Source organism: Xenopus tropicalis, chromosome 6, assembly GCF_000004195.4.
Source record: "Xenopus tropicalis strain Nigerian chromosome 6, UCB_Xtro_10.0, whole genome shotgun sequence".
Taxonomy (NCBI): Eukaryota; Metazoa; Chordata; class Amphibia; order Anura; family Pipidae; genus Xenopus; species Xenopus tropicalis.
Window position 1 is genome coordinate 60,580,234 of NC_030682.2, and position 19,869 is coordinate 60,600,102.

At 35.3% G+C, this 19,869-nt stretch overlaps 1 protein-coding gene across 1 annotated transcript in view; it reads left to right on the forward strand.

The window, feature by feature from the left end:
- The window catches only part of stac (SH3 and cysteine rich domain), a 66,089-nt gene that overhangs the window by 22,467 nt on the left and 23,753 nt on the right, over positions 1 to 19,869 (forward strand). The window contains exons 2-4 of the mRNA XM_031904421.1: positions 380 to 662; positions 17,651 to 17,751; positions 19,211 to 19,292. Of these exons, the coding sequence (XP_031760281.1) occupies positions 380 to 662; positions 17,651 to 17,751; positions 19,211 to 19,292 (466 nt within the window). The remainder of the gene's footprint in view (positions 1 to 379; positions 663 to 17,650; positions 17,752 to 19,210; positions 19,293 to 19,869) is intronic.

A 19,869-nucleotide genomic window follows, 5' to 3' on the forward strand; every position in this document is an offset into this window, starting at 1 on the left:
TTCCATTCTATTTGGCCCTTACACAGCCATAATTAATGCATAAGTGAAGTTATTTTTGTTCCAATGGTTTCAGTTACAAACCTGACGAAGGTTCCTGTGGGAAACAGTAACGCTGGAGCAAAGAATCCTCACTTTTAGGCATTAGTCATAATTCCTGAGTGCCGTCAATTTGGTCAGTTCTAAACAGGCACCCAAGTGACACTGTGTTTTTGCTTTGTGACCCAAACTGGATATTAGATAGATTGATAGATAGAAGATAGATAAATTATTGATAGATAGATAGATAGTTAACAGATATTGAAATTTAATCACAAATGAATCAAATGTATTGTGCATAAACATAAACACAGTTTCAGACAGTACTTGTGTTTCCTTACAGCTGCAGAAGCTTAAGAAATCCCTTTCATTCAAGACCAAGAGTATCCGAAGTAAAAGCGCAGAAAACTTTTTTCAAAGGACTAACAGTGACATGAAACTCCAAGTTGACCTGGAGCCAGAAATAAACCCAATTGGTAGCAACCAGATTCTACCATCTGAGAGCCCATCCTCTACTCCAACCAAAGCTACTGTGCAGCCAGCATCCAATAGCAAGTCCCATGCTTTTCAAGAACATATATTCAAAAAGCCCACATTCTGTGATGTATGCAACCACATGATTGTAGGTAAGGTTTATATACTAGGGGGACATTTCTAGATTAAGAGCATTGTTATCACAGTGATACAGGTAATTACCAAGTGTTGGATTTAATTATTTTGTCATGAAAGAATCTTAAATGTTGAAGGAACACTGGGTTTGGTTCATGTGTTTATTAGGTCTGTATTTAGGAAATGTCATACATTTCTATATCAAGAATCCAGTGCTTATTGTCTGAGGATTTTTATTAATCATGGGACCCTGGTCATTTGCTTGTTCCTTGTATGTTCATGTACTTCAGATTAAGGTTTGTCTTTTGTAACTACATCATTCTAAATTTCACTGAGAATAGACCTATCATAGTTTTTATTCATGTTTTTGTATGAAGATTTAGCAACAGTATTTCTGGACTGGATAATTGGATCTAAGCTACTAGATGTGTTGATTTTGATGCTGTATGTCTTAATACTAGCCCTAAGGTTTCTTAAACCTCAAGAGAACGTAAGACACACATGACTGGCTCTCATTTGGATTTCTCACAGTGCCAGAGGATTATATTGCATTCAGATCGTGCTAATTATGTGTACAATATAGTAGAAAATCATCATTTCTTTGCAGTATGTCCTGTCTTCTGTTTTCTTTTCTTCTTTTAACCAGTGTATGCCTACTGTGATCTGGGGCAGATAGCAGTCTAAACAAAATAATTGATTTGCGTTCCAGTAGACAAATATAAGGGGTCATTTACTACTTGAAGGGTAGGGAGCAAAGTAAAAAAAACATGGCAGATTTGCCCATGGCCCCTTATATCTCCAGGTGGCAGAATTGCCTCAGGTCAATCTCTTGGTAGCAATGACAATCTCTTGGTAGCAATGTATTCATAAAGGGAGAGCAGGGGGAGGTGCGTTTCTGTTCCCTTAGTACTCATCTATGGTCTCAGTAAATAACCCGCCCTAATATATTTATTGGTACTAGGATAAATTACAATACCGTATGAATATTGTGATAAAACGTACAGATTTCCTTTTAAGTTTGTGAGCCTCTCACTGGTTTACATTGTAATCAAAGTGACTTGCTATCTTTAGGTAGTACATTGTGAGATATTTGGATGTATAAACATATCTGCTTTTACATCTGTTGATATTGTACTTATATGAATATTGATTGGCAGCAATGTGACCAGGACTGTTAAAGCACCCAGAATGCAATGCAACCCAATTCTAGACTTTTCTACTTTCTTTTTATGACGAGTGGTAACAAATCCTGTTAATTAAAGTATTAGGCTTCCCTAGAGCATTAGAGAAAATAGATAGATGATTCTCCTACAGGCATAGGATCAGTTATCAGGAAACCCGTTATCCAGAAAGCTTCGAATTATGGGAAGACCATCTCCCATAGACTTCATTTTTATAAAATAATTCAGTTTTTATACACATTTCCCTTTTCTCTGTAATAATAAACCAGTACCTTGTACTTATATTCAAGATATAAATAATCCTATTGGGTTTATTTAAAGGAGAATGCAAGTCAAAATTTAAAAAGCATACTGCCCAATAGTCCTCCTATTGTTTAGTAAAAACGCCACACTTTTGGCTCACCTAATCAAATATTTACTCAGTCACACTTACTTCACATTTTCTAGAACAGGCAGCCATCTCTAAAAAGGTATTCTCCCTTCCTTTCCCTCCTTACTTCATACTGCACATGTGTTTCATTCCCTCCCCCCCCTCCCCTCTGCCAGATCCGCTTCTGATTGGCTGGTGGGTATGTGTAGCTCAGAACAGGAGACAGGATCAAGTTACACACATGCTCAGAGAATAGGAAGGCTGCCGCTGGCACCTACAGGAAGGGGAGAGAGATTTCAGTGATGTCACTGTAGTCTTCACACTGCTGTAGGCTGCCAGCACCATATCTCAGAGAAGCAAGCAGTGATCTGGGAATTTAGATATGCAGTAAGTACTTAAAAAGAATGCCTTTAGACTTACTTTTAATTTATATTAACCTTTCCTTGTCCTTTAATGTTCAAATTATTTTTTTGTATATTTAAGGTATGAGGATACGAATTACAGAAGGATCCCTTATTCAGAAAACCCCAGGTCCGAGCTTTCTGGATAAAAGGTCTAATACTGTATTACCATCATAAAACATCTGCCAGCTTTACACTTTGCTGTTAGAGGTAGAGTAGTAGATTCCACAATATAATATGTAAAATTCTTTACTCAGTGTTCAGGTACTTTATCTACTCAGTGTTACCTCTACAGCCAAAGTCATTTTTACTGCTCTAAATTCTTACTTATTTATTGGTTTGCTGTTTTTTCTTATCTTTCCATTACAATTTTTTATTATGTGGCTACTGTACTGTCCTTTCCTTGATAAATTACAACAGAACATTTCCTTTATGCAACAAGAGTGTGGAATCTACGTCAGACTATCCTTTTGTTTATTACAACAGGTGTTAAATGATGTTTAGCCTAGATGCGCAGACAAATGATACAGTGCAGAACATAACCATCACGTGCCATCTGGCATTTCAAACAACTAAAGAAATAACTGAGGAAGATGTAGTTTTCTTCTCAGAAACTATATTTTAGTGTAACTGGCATTTCAGATTTTTTTTATAAGATCAGGACAATATGTGCAACAATTGCATGGGCCATCAACTTGTCAAATTAAAACAGGATTTATCTGAGTTGAAATTATTGCCTGCCTTCTGTATATGGGACAGATGGGAAGTGGTTTACCCCATTTGATGATCAATTCATTATGGCTTTAACATTTTGCTATTCATGTCTTACTTAAGAATAAAAAAACCTAATAAAATCAAGCTCCTTCTGGTTATACATCACTCTGTTTCAATATTGCGTTTATGCATGACCAATTTTTATAAAGTGGATGCAATTTATGCAGAGATTGTTTTACACTCTCATCAGGCAAGCTTACAATCAAAACATAACACATTAGGGTTAATTAAAGCAGAAGCCTATTAACCTGATTTTGGAGTGTGGAAAAAAAGTTCCAAAAAGAAACACAGTACCAAAAGGAAATGCATATAGACAATAAAAAAGCATACTGCATAAGGGATCATTTGCGTATGCCCCAAATGTAGGCACTAGAGCACTAAGGACTGTGGCACGGGGAGATTAGTCGCCCAAGATAAATCTTCACTGCTGCAGGCATCTAATCTCACCGAAATGTCATCCCACCGGCAAGAATGTAAATTGCCGGGGGGGGGTGAAGAATTTATTTGCCTGAAACAGAAATGCAGAAATACCATCCCACTGGTGATTTGCATTCTTGCCGGTGGGATGGCATTCTGGGGAGATTAGTCGCCCGCGGTAGCAAAGATTCATTGTCGGGGCGACTAATCTCCGCTTGTTGCACTGCCTTGACAGGAAAGTGAAGTGACGCGTATGCCATCCCACCGGCGATTTACATTCTTGCTGGTGGGATGGCATGTCAAGGAGATTAGTAGCCCGTGATAACGAAGATTATATAGATTCATATTTCTATACTGCTACCACTGTTCTGCATTTTAGCAATTGGAGAAACTTCTCTCATTGACTCCCATTCATTTTCAAGACAGAACATGGTAGACAGGGTACACCACAAAAAGCAATAAGAACATAAATTAAACTTGTGCATTTTAGCTGCCACTGACCACAGGTAGAAAAAGCAACCTGTTTGTCATAGCCCTAATTAATACTTCTTAACAATGCTATTATAGGTGGCTTATAACGAGCATGTTTAGGCAGAGAACTGTCTCTACTTGCTTTTCCAGTAAGTTTTACTACAATAGGAAATTGAATTGTTTCTGGCATCTGCCAGCTAAAATATGCTGTTGAAAACCTCTCTCCACTACCATTAGACACTATGAATAAAACTTTATAGGTTAAGGTTATATAGATATACTTGTTAATAATACTACAGTGACTTCCAGTAACAATATCCCCACATCGTCAAGACATTATGCTGTGAGAGGCAAAGGGTACTGACTCCCCAAATATATTATATACACAAATGACTCACAAATGAGACACAAATGGCTTAATATCTTCTTAACTGCACAACAAATAATTGCTAAAGCTTGGATATCTGAACATATACCATTCCAGGCATTTAAAAAGAAAGTAAACTGGATCTTGATGAATGAGAAACTCCTCCATCAAATTCCTCCCCAAAATGTGAAAATTTGGGACCCTTGGATGCAATACAGACACCCTGATCCTCCTCTCCTTGTAAATATAGCATTTCTAGGTACCCAGAGCTGACCAACTATTTTACATTAACTGCTTTTACATTAAATTCCCAAATGACTACTTATACTCATGGAAATCTAAATATGCTACTGTTAACGCTATTGTTATACACCAATTTTCAAAAAAAAAGTTACTGCATGTCACCCACACATAAAAACCTGTCTAAAAAAAAAGTCCTTTGCAAATTAAACATGAAACCCAAATTCTTTTTTTTATTAAAACATACATACCTGTTATAAATATATTTAAAAATCTGAGATGTCAATCATATATTACCTGCCTCAGAAATAGAGGCAGGGCAGGCAATCTATTTTACTTTCCATTCAGCACTTCTAGATGTCATTGCATTGCTGTATCCTATACATATATGGAGCAGAAACAAGATTTTGGGATGATGCAAAGCTTGTTTTAATAACAGTGTTTACAAAATGCCAGCTTCCTGCTTGCTGTGATTGTGTACTTGCAAAACTAAAGGAAACAAGATTTACTGTATATAATTTATGTAGTGTAAGTAAAGTTTTTGATAGCTCAAATAACATGATAAAAAGGGATTTGGAATTATTTTGGAATACTGCATCAAAATGCATCAGTTAATAGAGCTTTTCCAGCAAAATCCTGCATTGAAATACATTTTTCAAAAAACACACATTTTTTTATAATTAATTTTGAAATTTCACATGGGGTTAGCCATATTCCTTATTTCCCAGGGTGCTGCAGCCATGTGACCTGTGCTCTGATAAACTTCAGTGACACTTTACTGCTAAGCTGCAAGTTGAAGCGATATCACCCCCCTCCCTCCCCCCCCCAGCAGCCGATCAGCAGAACAATGGGAAGGGAGCAAGGTAGCAGCTCCCAGTAGATATCAGAATAACACTCAATAGTAAGAAATCAAGTCCAGCTTGGGACTCCTCCAGTTACATGGGAGTAGGAGAAACAATAGGTTTTTCTAAAAGCAACTCTAACGTGTAGCAGCGGCTCTTTCTGATAGCTCAATTAAGTATATCATAAAAGTATACCATAAAATCATGACATTATCCCTTTAAGGTAACGGGTCCCCTTTAAGGTAGTTAGGTAATGTAAGATCCTTGTTTTTATCATTTTATTATGCTATTGTTATTCCTTTCTGCTGTCTTTTCTGATGTTGCATATTATGTTTATGTTGCTCAATATTGTAGACATTTGTTAGATACTATCATTTAAATCATAATTTGTTTATGCATTTGTTGTCCTCCTGCCTGTGTCGGTTTGGGTTGCAGACAGTTGCAGGATATGTTTAATTGTCTTGCTTTTTTTATTCCTCAGTTTTTAACAAATTGTACTGATGTTTAATGCTGACCCAGTTTAAACTGTGTTTGGTATTTCTTAACAATCTATTCTCTGCTGCAATGCATCCTTTCAGAAGCAGTACTTGGCCAACTGCATAGGATTGAGAGTGTGATTAAGACTTTTCAAAGCATTCAATTAGTAATGTATAATTCAGCAGATACTTTTATCTGGCAGGGAATGAGGGTTTGAGGAAACTGATAGGCGAATTAAGCAAACAATGTGGTAATAAACAGCAGCTATACTATGCATGACCTTAAAGAAGTACATATAGTTATGAAACGTTAGGGTTCCATATTCATTGTTCAGCGTTATAGTACCTACACATTGTGACCATATAGTCTGCAGAAGCATACAGTGGTACATAAGCCTGTGAACCTGTGTCTGGGACTTGTAAATCCTGCACATATGGTATGCATTGTATACAATTCAAAGTAATTACAATGTAGCAAAGCTGCAGAAATTATATAAAGTTGCCCTAAATAAAAAAGGCTAGTTTCCTCTTTTAGGCACTTTTTTCTATGTGCAGGGATATAAAGTTGTGAGTGAAGAAATTAACATTAATTAATTGTTCAGCACATCACTTACATAATTCCATAGGGTGCATTAAATTCCACAGCTGCTTCCAAGCCAAATCCATAGACCTCCTTACAGGGAAGAAGCAATACCTGTATTTCACCTGAAGAATTGTAAGCTTGTGTGCTTCTTCCCTGTATGGAAGAGTGAAGCAATTAAACCATTTTCCTTAACTACCCATAGTGCTTTAATTTAAATGACATATTATTAAAACTCCATTGTAACACCTTGCATACCAAAAATAAGAATAAACAGATCTTTATATTGAACAATGTATAATGACTTTGTTTACCTACATAGCCATTAACATTATCCTTAAGCATTTTACATTTTATAGATTTTAAATTGTTTTGTTGATTATGCTATAATTAATCTGCCCTAATTTGGACCTAGACATTTATCATGCCAAGGTCCTTGGCAGGGTGGGGATAGTGTGGGGATAGTGCTTGCTTATTAAATAAATGTACTGTAAAATGTAAAACCACAAAAATTAAAGTGTCTGTTGAAGTTGAGAGTGTTTTATGAGCACTGTGCCCAGGATGCCCTCGATGCAGACTTTTAAGGCATGCTTGAAGGTGGCGTGATCTTTTGGAACTTATCAACTTTTTCATTAAGAAATTGTATTACATACACTGCGCCCTGTTGCAAACAATAAAATTCAGAAACGTTCTTCCACTTCCGGAAGTGGTTGCTAAACAGTTTCTGCACTCGCAAAACCCATATAAAATTTGCAAAAGGCAAATTTGTTCGCAAAGAGGCACACATTTTCACATTGCAAATAATTTTTTCATTACCAGTTTTTATTACATTCCCCCATAAGTATGTTAGGAGGTATTTCTTATTGAAAAATGTAGTGATTTTTTTTTGTTGTTGTTACCAAGCACAGGTAATGATAAAATAGGTAGTTTGTAGAATACAATGTCATATTAATTTTAGATATAAAGACAAGGTTATATGTACTTACTAATACACAATTGATTATGATAAACTCTTGGCTTACTTTTCATTGCTTCCCTGTTTGCCACTGCAGAAATTATTTCCTGTATTTACAGACAGAAAGGAAGAAAGCTTTTTTCTATGTTGCATATGACTATTTACTTTTCTCAATGTGTTAATAACACCTACACATAGAGAAAATGGTACGTTTGTAAAACGCTTCTGCTGTAGATTAGCTCCTGCAGGGTAAGGCACAGAGACAAAAAGCAATGAGACAGGAATCATCAGTAGCGAATCCTAAATTATATGATTTTGCATACTTCAAAAGTGCTTTAACTAGTACCTACAGTGTGAGAAAATAACATTCCATCCAAACTGTATCCATATTCCTATATAGCAATAGTTACATAGTTAATTTGGATTGAAAAAAGACCAAAAAAAAGTCTAACCCCTTCAAACAATACTATTTATAATATATATATATATATATATATATATATATATATTGAATCAATTAGCAATTAGCAAAGTTGTAACCCAATATGTACAAAATATAATCACAATAAGACCACAGTTATGTCTAAAAACCTCAAAATTTCACTCGCTAAGCCTAAGGGAAATCCATCTACTCATATAAAAATAGAAAATAAAAACTATTATCATATATAGGTACAATATTTCATATATAGAGTGCCATCAAAGTAACGTATTAACATCTAACCCCTAAATGTTCAAAGAGAGTTAGAAGAACTATATAACACTCTGTAACCACACAATTATTAAAATAGCCCATAGGCTTACATAGTGCTTTAGATATCAATAATTAAGGTATGACAAAGTCATAGGTGAACACATTACTATAAAAATGTGAATGTGCAAAATTCTGTGATTTGTTCCATGATGCTGGTTTTTTTTTTTGTACAATTTATATTATTCCTCGCGTACTTTTTTTCCCTACAAAAAAAATGTACCTAACTGAACTTTTTTATTTTATTATCACATTATATTGTTTACACTTCCCACCTTCCAACTGCATTTGCTTGTTACCATAAGAAAAATGAAGATTCCCTAGAATGAATAACAGGCTAACCCAAGATATGTTTGATTCAGCACATTGCACTGAATTCCATTACTTGGATGAGGAGGCAATGTTCATATTCATATGCCACCTGCATTACACATACTGGAAAACCATGTACCTTCACTCATTTTCACAGTAAAGGTCCCACAAGGTACGTCACTTGTGTGACTTTGGTATTGGAGAAATCTCAGATATGGTGTTGGACAATATTTAAGATGGTAAACCAATTTTAAGCAGAATTACAGAGGCCCTTGGTCAGAATGTATAACAAAGTTATGACTACTTTGAATACCCTTACATAGCTCACTGGCTTTTGTTGTAACAGAAGATGTACAAGCAATACAGATGATGCACTTATATGGGCCCCTGCACCTCCATATTGCAAATATGCCACAGACTGCTTTAAGGTGCAGTAGCAGTAAAAGCATCCTAAACAACTATTGTTTTCTATTAAATGTCTAACACTGTAAACATGAATTGAAAATTTTCATTAGAAAACAAAACATGTTCTCTCACTTTTTGAATCTATTTTTTATCTTAACTTCTTTGTATATGAAACAATAAACAGAAGGCAATAGCAATTAATTTGCAGTGTACTTGATTTATAAAACCTTTTACACTAAGTCCAAGGAGAAATATTGCTTTGAACACCTTTTCCTTTGTTGTCATTCACTGTTATAATATACAGAGGGACAAAAAGGTAGATTGAATCATTGAAGCCAAGTGTCGAGCTATATTATCTTTTTGATGCTTTGAGTGCATGATACATCATTGATATGGCAGATGTTTTTTACAGTGATGTTTGTTGTTGCCTAAGTACGTAAATCTAAAAAAAAAAAAAAAGTCTGAACAATTTGATGCTAGTTCTAAGAGCGGAACATGAGTAAAATGTCATTTCACATCAGATGATTACATTTGACATACTTCACATGAGCTGGCTTTAGTTTAAGAGAATCCATCAATGTCCACTGCATGTCTGGAACAACAAATCCTGTATTTCTTTATTATGGTATTTTAGATTTCATTAAGATATACTATCTTTGTGAAAGAGGACATAAGGGATAATTTATACTAGGAAAAGCATTTTATAGTTCTATGTAGAAATATTTGGTGCATGATGCCAATCATAATCTAGCATATAATCCCACAATCCTACTAGGGACTGGTATTTATGGCCACCAGGATAAAAAAAAAAGATTTTGTTCTAACAATCATTATATGTAATCTTTAGCAACCAATAACCATACCTTACAATAATAGTTAATTAGGCAAGACAGCATTGACAAAGATGTATCAAAATATTAGTAGAGCTAATACATACATACTTTACATTTTTAAAGGCGTATTTATCAATGGGTGACAGAATACAGTTAAATATGCTTCTAGGAATGAATAGAACGTAGGGGAGTTTTAATGCATTAAGTTATAAGCTTAAATTTTTTCATAAATCTGAATGCAACAGTCCTGTAATACTTTTTGGTTTAAAATCTATTTACTGTATTTTTCCAACAAAGCAAACATTATTCACAGTGCTGCTAGATAAAAGTTAATTTCAGATGTAGCGGATTCTCTACCGGCAGACTTTGTTCTATGTGTTTTCTGCTGGCAGAGAAACACCTGTGACCACCTCTTACAGCTCCCATTGCAATGCCATGTGGTTCCCATTTTCACGGGTACAAAATGTCAGTAGAGAATCAGCCACAAAAAGAAAAATACAACTGGTGTGCCACAAAATGTGAAATTCAGTGAAGAAGCTCAATCACAATGGTGTAGGTTTTTCCAGGTCTAATAGGTACCATGTAAAAATAAAAAAAAATCCACTTTAGAGTCAAATGCGTTCTGTGTTGTTTATTAGTTTAGAGATGCATAGCACTACATGTTTCGGACCTCTGGGGTCCTTCCTCTGGTGCAGTCACAATCAGTCACAACTGACATTAGCCGAGGGGACAGATTTGCTAAAACTCTGAACATTTTAAAATTCAAATAGATTTGTTTTAACGAATGTCTGGCATTGACTAAAAAGTCTGAAATGAAAAAGTCATCTTGGGAAAAGTTGCAGAAAAGTCACCAAAATTTATAAAAACTGCAACTTTTTGGAATTGTCACACAGTGACGGTGTCAAAAATCCAAAAGTTTCAAAGCAAAAGAAGGATCCTACAGGGAAGGAACAGCTGCCATTGACTTCTGCATGATCTGTGCAAGTTTTAGGTCGCAAATTGTATTTTTAGCCGTTTTGACACATATTAAATATAGGTAAAATCGCTAATTTTTTTCTGCAATTTTAAGTGCTAAAAATCCTAATCATTTACTAAAATAGTCTGACAGTATTGCCCCTTAGTGTCAATAGAAAGGCTAATCAGCAGTGGGATTGTGGAAGTAAAAGCAATAAACACTGGTCAATCCCATGTGATTTTATTAATAATGGAAATCTTTAATACAAAGAAGACTCAACACCAAATACTTCAAGGTATATAAAAATGAAAAGAAAATATAAGGAATGGCAATATTTCTTTTAAACTATATTTTGATGCACAATATACAGCACATGGAAGTATTTCTTTATCAGGGATTACTATTGTAGTATGTTTGCACAAACTGTAGAACATCAGAAGTAAGTTTACATGATTTTTTTTACATATTTGATACCTATCGGATCATGCTGATCCATAAAATGGTACAGCCCAGTCACCTAATCACATTAGCATGACCACCATAATCATCACACTCTTGCAAAGCCTCGATTTCATGATGTAAAGCCATGGCACTATTCAGAATTAAAAATAAGAGTGTAACAATGACTAAGGTTCAATGCTTATTTTATAATGTCCTGGGTGTGCACTAGTTTGTTCTTGACTTCTTAAGTTACTGCCAAGTGGTTCTTATGTTTTAAAGTTTGGAGGCTCTAAACTGTGCTCCTCCATTGGTGTGGGACTTGGGGCTGAGTTTTAGTTTTTTTGGATCCCTATTGAATTGCATTACCCCCTGAGCACTGGACCCGTGGTATAAACACCCGGGTCAAGAAATACTTGGAGTAAGTTTGAATTAACCTTGGCTGTTCCACATTTTATTTGAAAAAAATGTGAGCCTTAAAAATATATTTGCCACTATTGGGCATTCAAGTATTGGAGGTTTTCTATAGGTTTGTAAAGGCACTTGTTATAATTATGACTTCGTAATATGTATGAGCAGTGATTGATTGTTTCTTTTAAACAAGATCTTTATGAATGACCTTCAAAAGCTGCCAGCTCTTAGTGAATTATTGATGGAAACCATCAACATTCTTTTTCATTCTTTAAATTTTAACACATGTACATGTTTATTGAATATCCATTATTGTTCAGTCAAATAATAAATGCAACCAATAACGACATAAAACCCAGGAAGATTATTCATGGATGAATGCAGGTTAAGACCATACCAGTGATTCTTTCTCTGTTAACTATTACATACAATGTTGTTTTATTCACAGACTTACAATACAATGAGTAAAAACCTAGTACTGCTTTGGAATCTGGAATGCTTGGGACCTGAGGTTTTGTGGATAGGGGGTCTTTACATAATTTGGATCAGCATGCCTTTGGTCTGCTAAAAATTGTTTAAACATTAAATAAATCCAGAAGATTATTTTGCTAACTACATAAATTTGTAAATTGTTAATTCCCATAAACTACAAAGTACTATTTGAATATTACAGAGAAAATGCAAGTCATTTTGAAAGAAATAGATATATTTGCTTACAGTGATCTTTAACTATATTGGGTAAATATTCCCTGTTTATTGGAATTATTATATAAAGGTTTTATTTCACTGTAATTTTTTTTTTTTTTTTTATATGCACAAATGTATATCTATTCCTAAGCCTTTTGTAGGCTAGGAGCATATGCACTTGCAGGCCAGACTAGCATGCTTAATAAAGAGAATGCTGAAAACCTGAGAGTTAGATGACTGTTTAAAAAGAAATGGTTGCCTACGTTTTTTTTGTTGCTGTTGTTGTTTTCTTATAAGATTTGGAACGATAATTAAAATAATCAGATTTTTTTTTCCCTTTTGTGTTGAAAATAAATGCCCTAACCCTAATACAATCCCCCTTAAAAGATTATTAAACGCTCCCTCTTCTATAGGTTACACTATTACATACCTCCTTATATACATATCCTGATGTTAAAGGAGAAGGAAAGGCTAGTAAAGAGTTAATCTAAAAAAAAACTAATCTGCTAGTGTACACATACTATGGATACAGGATGCAACTGCTGGGGGGGGTGACACAGAAGGACGCAGGGGGGAGTGGGGGGGGGCATATGGAGGATGTTGGGGACGCATGCGCAGTAGAGACAGTGAGGAAACCGGAGTGGGCATCCCTTGTTAAAGATGGCGGCACCGTTCACTGAAACAAGTATGTAGAATGTAGCAGGTGTATCTTTCATTAGGCAAGCTAGAAATATAGCGTTTTTACATAGCAATAGTAGTACTATTTAATTTTCCTTGTCCTTTAAGGATCCATTTTACCCACTAGCAAGTGAGGTAAGGACTCCTAAGTGGGTGACAAATAACCACCTTGGGTTACACATTCATATAGTGTGCCCCAAGGCAGGTCTAGAAACAAAATGCTTTCCCTGGGTAGACGGTGCACAGTCACAGTTAGTCCTACTTTTCCTACTTTTTCCTTATTACTGACAATTCTGTCCTCATTAGACTGCCTGGCAAGGTCTCTGTATTCTTAAACAAATATAATTGAAGAGATAAGCATTTTTGCAGAGGCACAGCAAACTGTGTGTTTTTGTTCCCATAATGCACTTTGCCCCCACCCCCTCAATTAGTGCCTGCTGCTTACAGACACGATGCTTCCCTTTATGTGCAGCTCTTGCAGGTCATTCATGGCAAGCATTTAAGGAACACCTGGAGATACAAGATGCTGTATAAAAAATAATTTTTTGCCTAATAAAAGAAAACATAACTGCAAGCAACTTTCCAATGTGAATTCCAGTTTCCAATATATTGAGTTATTTTTTTGTGCTTAAAGTTATTTGTAAATGTAATTGCTATTGAAAGCAGCATTTGCTGAACTCCTGGTTGTTATTTTTTAAACAATGTTGCAAATGTCAGTCTTCTCCAGCAAGGCAGGTCTGTCATTCTGCTGCCTTGTGTTACACTGAAATGCCAGAGCCACCAGGGCAGAGAATAGAAAAGAACAGGCAAACACTACTTCTAATAGCAATTATGTATATACAAACAAGTCAAGAACCATTGTAAATTTGTAATTAATGTAAATTGCAAAGTTGCTTAGAATTATGTATTCTTTTAATAGGCAACAAATTATATTTTGGGTTGGCTCTAAACTCATATTTTGATAAATCTGCTCCTTAATAAATAATGAAAAATGTGTAAAAAGTTTTTTTAAGTTTTTAGTGCAAAAAAAAAATACATATAATGCAATAATATAAATATATATATATATACATTATCAGAGGTCTTGTTATGTCAAGTGGTCAAGCACAGCATTCCTTGTGTGTAAATTGTCTTCAAAGGAAGCTCATACTTGTGCCATTTCATTGTAAAAATGCAACCTTATAGGTATGAGTCAATTAGCAGTCCCTCAAAAACATTTGTTAGTATGATACAGCAGTAACATATTGATAAAGGTATGGGATCCATTATCAGGAAACCTGTTATCCAGAAAGCCCCAAATATTTCAAATAATTCAGATTTTTTAAAAATGATTTCTTTTTCTCTGTAAGTGCCCTGTACTTGATCCCAACTTGATCCCAAGATATAATTATTGCTTACTGGACGCAAAACAATCCTAATGGGTTTATTTCATGTTTTAATGATTTTTGCCAGACTTAAGGTATAGACATCCAAATAACTGAAAGATCCTTCATCCAGAAAACATGGCATGTAACCAGCATGCTGGATAGTAGGCCTCATACCTGTATATTGATAAAGGAGGTGTGCACATATGGGTACTTTTGGAACATGATAATAAGTATGGCATCTATTTAGCAAATGCAATGAATTACCACCCAGACTAGAATTAGCTGCACCAGAGCACTCATACAATGCAATGTATGCACTGCACAAACAACAGTCATCAACACATCTCTTCCACTTATACAGGGGTCTCTCTCCATGATTTAACTGCTAAAAGAACAAGTCTCCTTTGTTGCTAGGTTGATAGTTGAGCATGCTGTTAGTAATGCTTTGGCAGAAAGGCTCTTTTACTCTAATATTTCATTTTTAAATATGAATTTACTTTGAAGTGAATCAATTTTCAGGCCTTAATATCATTCACCTTTCTGAAACAAATTTATTCTGAATTTATAGTTTCCTACTAAACCAATTAAGTGTCTATTGTAAAAAGAATAAAAGTTACAGTTCACAGAGACACTGTGATTGTGGAAATGTAAAAACTCTTTTCCAGCTACAGGGGAATATATTAGCATTAATGTTTATAAAAGCAATATATTGCTTGACAAGTGCTAAAATTATTGTTTGCTTGACTGGCAAATAAACTGTCACGCTGTTACATACTAGTTTTTTTCTAGTGTTCGTGTTTTGTGTTGCATTAAGGTATTTTCTTTGTTTGCCATGTTAAAAACTGCTGAAGCGTCATTTGGCAAGAAAATAGCTATAATTTGTACTTAATAGTGCACTTAATAGTTAAATTCTAAGTCCATATCCAAGAATAATGGAAAGAAGATTATGATACTTTAAATATTACCAGCAATTTCATTTGCCATATTTAGCCCATCCAAGCAGTTCTAATTGTAGCGAATAGCTTATCCTACCACTGATGGACTGTAGGGATGGAACCATGCCAAGGGCAATGAGAAATAGCAAACATTAAACAGTACATTGTGGTAGCATACTCTTTAGCTAAGGGACATGGCATAAACACAGATAGGCAGGAGCTATTTTGAATTATGCTATTTCTCCAAGTTCACATCCCAGTTAGTAAAATGAGCAGTTCTTCGGGTAACTTAGCATCTGCTACTAGAGCTTGAAAATGCTAGAGGTGAGTAGTTGCCACAAGAAGTTGTGATTGTTGTAATCCACATTAGAAATAGCAGACCCTGTTTCTTAAGTAGCTTTAAGAATTCCATAATACATATTGCATTGGCAAAGTCAACTTTTATACAGAAAATACATTGCTAGAATTAAGAGTTGGTGAGGATGAATAGACTGTTTCCCATTCCCAATGCTTTTTTTTGGAGGTGGGAGATAGGATGGTGCTGAATCATTCTGCTTTAAAGCCAAAGCAGGGCTCAGACATCTATCCATTGCTGCCATCTCTGGGGCTGATTATTTATGCTTCCCCTCCTCTCCCCTGACATGCAAGTACTGTTGGGACTGATTTTGAAAATATTTATATAGTAATCTCTATTTTTGAGGCTCACAAATATACTTGATGGTTATTGAGTGGTACCATTTATTGTACCATTTTCATATAGTAGTAATAGATACTAAGTTGTATACTACTATTTAGTACCATGCTGTCACTGCAGCGCTTGAGAAGTTATTTAACTTGATTAATATATTGTCTTGTACCACATAGAAAACCCATTAAGTTATAAATAATAGAGAAGGAATAAAGATCATAAATTAAAGTAAGTATGCAATGAATAAAGGACCTTGGCCAGAAAAAACTTTCATATTTCATTCAAACTGGTCAGTAAATGATATATAGGTTTAAATACTTCAGGTAAAACAGTACAGCAATAAGCAGTCCAGCCACATTTTTATAAAGTTTAAAGATAATGGTGTCAGTTATAAACTGCACTTGTGAAGCCAATGGTTCTGTATCTCTTTATAATGGAGTACACTGAAATTTATTGCAAAGTGAGTGTAAATAATACAATCTATTTAAATTTTGCAAAGCAGCCCAAACCCTTTTTTGGGATTTTCCTCCCATAAAAGACTACAATCCAATGCACAATATATAGCATTTAAAGGTGTGTGGATTTTTAAGTGATTACATAGTCACTCCAGATATGTTGCCTCAAAAATGTATATTCCAGAAATACAGGTATGGGATCCCTTATCCGGAAACCCGTTATCCAGAAAGCACCGAATTATGGAAAGCCTGTCTCCCATAGACTCCATTTTAATCAAATAATCCAGAATTTTAAAACTTTTTCTCTGTAATAATAAAACAGTACCTTGTCATTGATCCCAACTAAAATATAAATAATCCTTATTGGATGCAAAACAATCCTATTGGGTTTAATTAATGTTTTAGTGATTTTTTAGTAGACTTAAGGTGTGGAGATCCAAATTACGGAAAGACCCCTTATCCGGAATACACTTGGTTCCGAGCATTCTGGATAATGGGTCCTATACCTGTACTGTACAAGCTGTGAAACACTTTAATTAGATTGTGTCCAAGATGTATTTTTCTCTGCTTGACATCCATAATGAAATGTCTGCATCCAGTCTAATATAACAGTCTAATATGGATGCATGCATGCAAATTAACTGGTGATGTAATTTGGTTCTATAATCAATGATGTATTGCAGAGATTGCCTCAGTAATATGAAACACAGCAAAGGAACTGAGAAATGTAGTCCAAGGGTAGGCTTCCTAACAGATGCCTGTATCTTTTCATAGTTTCTTTAGTTAAATCACTTGTCTAACCAAGATTGCTTAATCCATTGTATTCACCTTTTTAAGTGGCAATACACAGTGCTGCAACCATAATAAGCTATTTCTTGGGCGAAATGTAGTTGTTTTTACAAACGGTCTAAAGGCTTTGTAACTGGAATGAATAAACTTTTTTTCTAAACAGATGCCTTGGTGGATCCATGGAAACTATTGATCTGTGTTAATTAAAAATCTGTGTTCATTGACAGGAACAAACACAAAACATGGGCTGCGATGCAAAGCTTGCAAGATGAGCATCCATCACAAGTGTACAGAGAGCACCAGTTCTCAGCGATGTATGGGAAAGCTGGTGAGTGGAAATACAGACAGCACTTGTGTTATAACTTCTAACAATAAAGTATTGGGAAGGGACTCCATCTTTTGCAGAGGTTTGGATTTCAATTTCTTCATTAGGGTCACTGACACATTGGGGCACATTTACTAATCCACGAATCCGAATGGGAAAAATTCGGATTGGAAACGAACATTTTGCGACTTTTTTGTATTTTTTGCGATTTTTTCGTCGCCGTTACGACCTTTTCGTAAATTGTCACGACTTTTTCATAGCCGTTACGACTTGCACGAATTGTCGCAACTTTTTCGTTGCCGTTACGATTTGCTCGTATATTGTCGCGACTTTTTTGTATTGAGCGCTCGTAAATGGCGGGCAAACCTTTCAGACTTTGCATGATTTTGGAAGCCTCCCATAGGACTCAATGGCACTCTGCAGCTCCAACCTGGCCCAAGGAAAGTCACAATACTGAAGCTTGAATGAATCCGAAACTTTTGTACTCAGTGCGACGGCTACGAAAAAGTTGTGACAATTTGCGCAAGTCGTAACGCTACGAAAAAGTCACGAAAATTTACATAAAAGTTGTAACGGCTACGAAAAAGTCGCAACAATTTACGAAAAATCGCAAAATACCGATGAAAAAAACGCATTTGGACGCTTTTCGGACGTTCGTGGATTAGTAAATGTGCCCCATTGACTTATTTGCAAGCAACCATCGCCTGGCAAGTGATTACACTGTAGATGATTTTACTGCAAGTCAATGGAGGTTTGGGGCTCTTTGGTCTATGGGTTTATGGGCTATTTTAAATTGCAATGCAAAATGTCCAGAAGTTGCTGGTGTACCTTTGCAAGGACTAGTCATGTTAGCCTTGTTAAATGGTGTTTAATATTGTCTGATCATTTCTGAAGTTTTTGTAAGGCCACTAGGCTATCTCTTTACAAAGCTGTGCAAAATAGAGTGGAAAAGCATATTGTATAGCAAATGGTGTATTTATACAATTGTATATTTCTTCTTATTCACCACATATTCATGGATGGACTGGTATAAAGGTGTGCATTTTCTTTATGCTGCCCAAATGCCAATGCAACCCACATTTACACTGTTATTTAGACTACTTTAGTGCTGGCATAACCCATTAAATTCAATAAGTAAAATATAGATGGAAGAAAATTCCATTGAGAGCAACAATATTTTCTCACTATATTTTTGAGATCATTGCTTCTTTTAATGCCAAAATTCTACACTGGGTTTTGCATTCACATAAAATCATACACAGGGTAGAAATTTTGTGGAATTAACACAGCAATGCCTGATGTTCACACAACTTTTTTATTTTGTTCAAAGCTTTAGCAGTAGGTATGTATCGGCAAAAGGAAGTGAGACCACATTTGCCAGAATACGATGCTTATTAAAAATAAAATTGGCACTTACCTTTGATGTGATATTGAGATATATTTTTGTTTTGTTTTGTTTTAGCCAAAGGGTTTTCGTCGCTATTACAGCTCCCCACTTCTCATTCAGGAACAGTTTGGATGCATTAAAGAAGTAATGCCAATAGGTAAGTGTATTTTTTACATACTTTTTCACATTCTTGTTTGTAATATTAAGGGGGGTTCTGAACTGAAGCACCAACGAAAAAAGTTGCGGAAAAGTAGTGAAAACTGCAACTTTTTTGTATTGTCACACAAAAGCCAAAAGTAAAAAAAACTGAAAACCCTTTAAAACTATGATACAAGGAAAAATCTTCCAGTTGTAAAAGGGACATCTGCCACTGACTTCTACATGATCGCGGCAGGTTTTTGATGAAGTATTTTCAGATTCGTAATAGTCACAGTTTTGTCACATAATAAATCCAGGAAAAGTCATGTTTTGTTTTTCCGTGACTGTTTCAGGTTTTCAGCGACAAAAAGCCCAACCCCAATAAGTAATTAAGAAATGCCCCTCATGTGTATCTATTTCTGCATTAGGTTTTTGGAAGAAAATTGATATTGAACAGCATCACATGTCTTATATATTTAAAATGCCTTTATTGCAGATTTTAGGGCATTGCAGCAACGTTTTGAGTCTATCGAGCAGCATTAGGTTTTTGTACATGCATCTTACATGACAGACTATAAACTTTTATGCACAAAGTC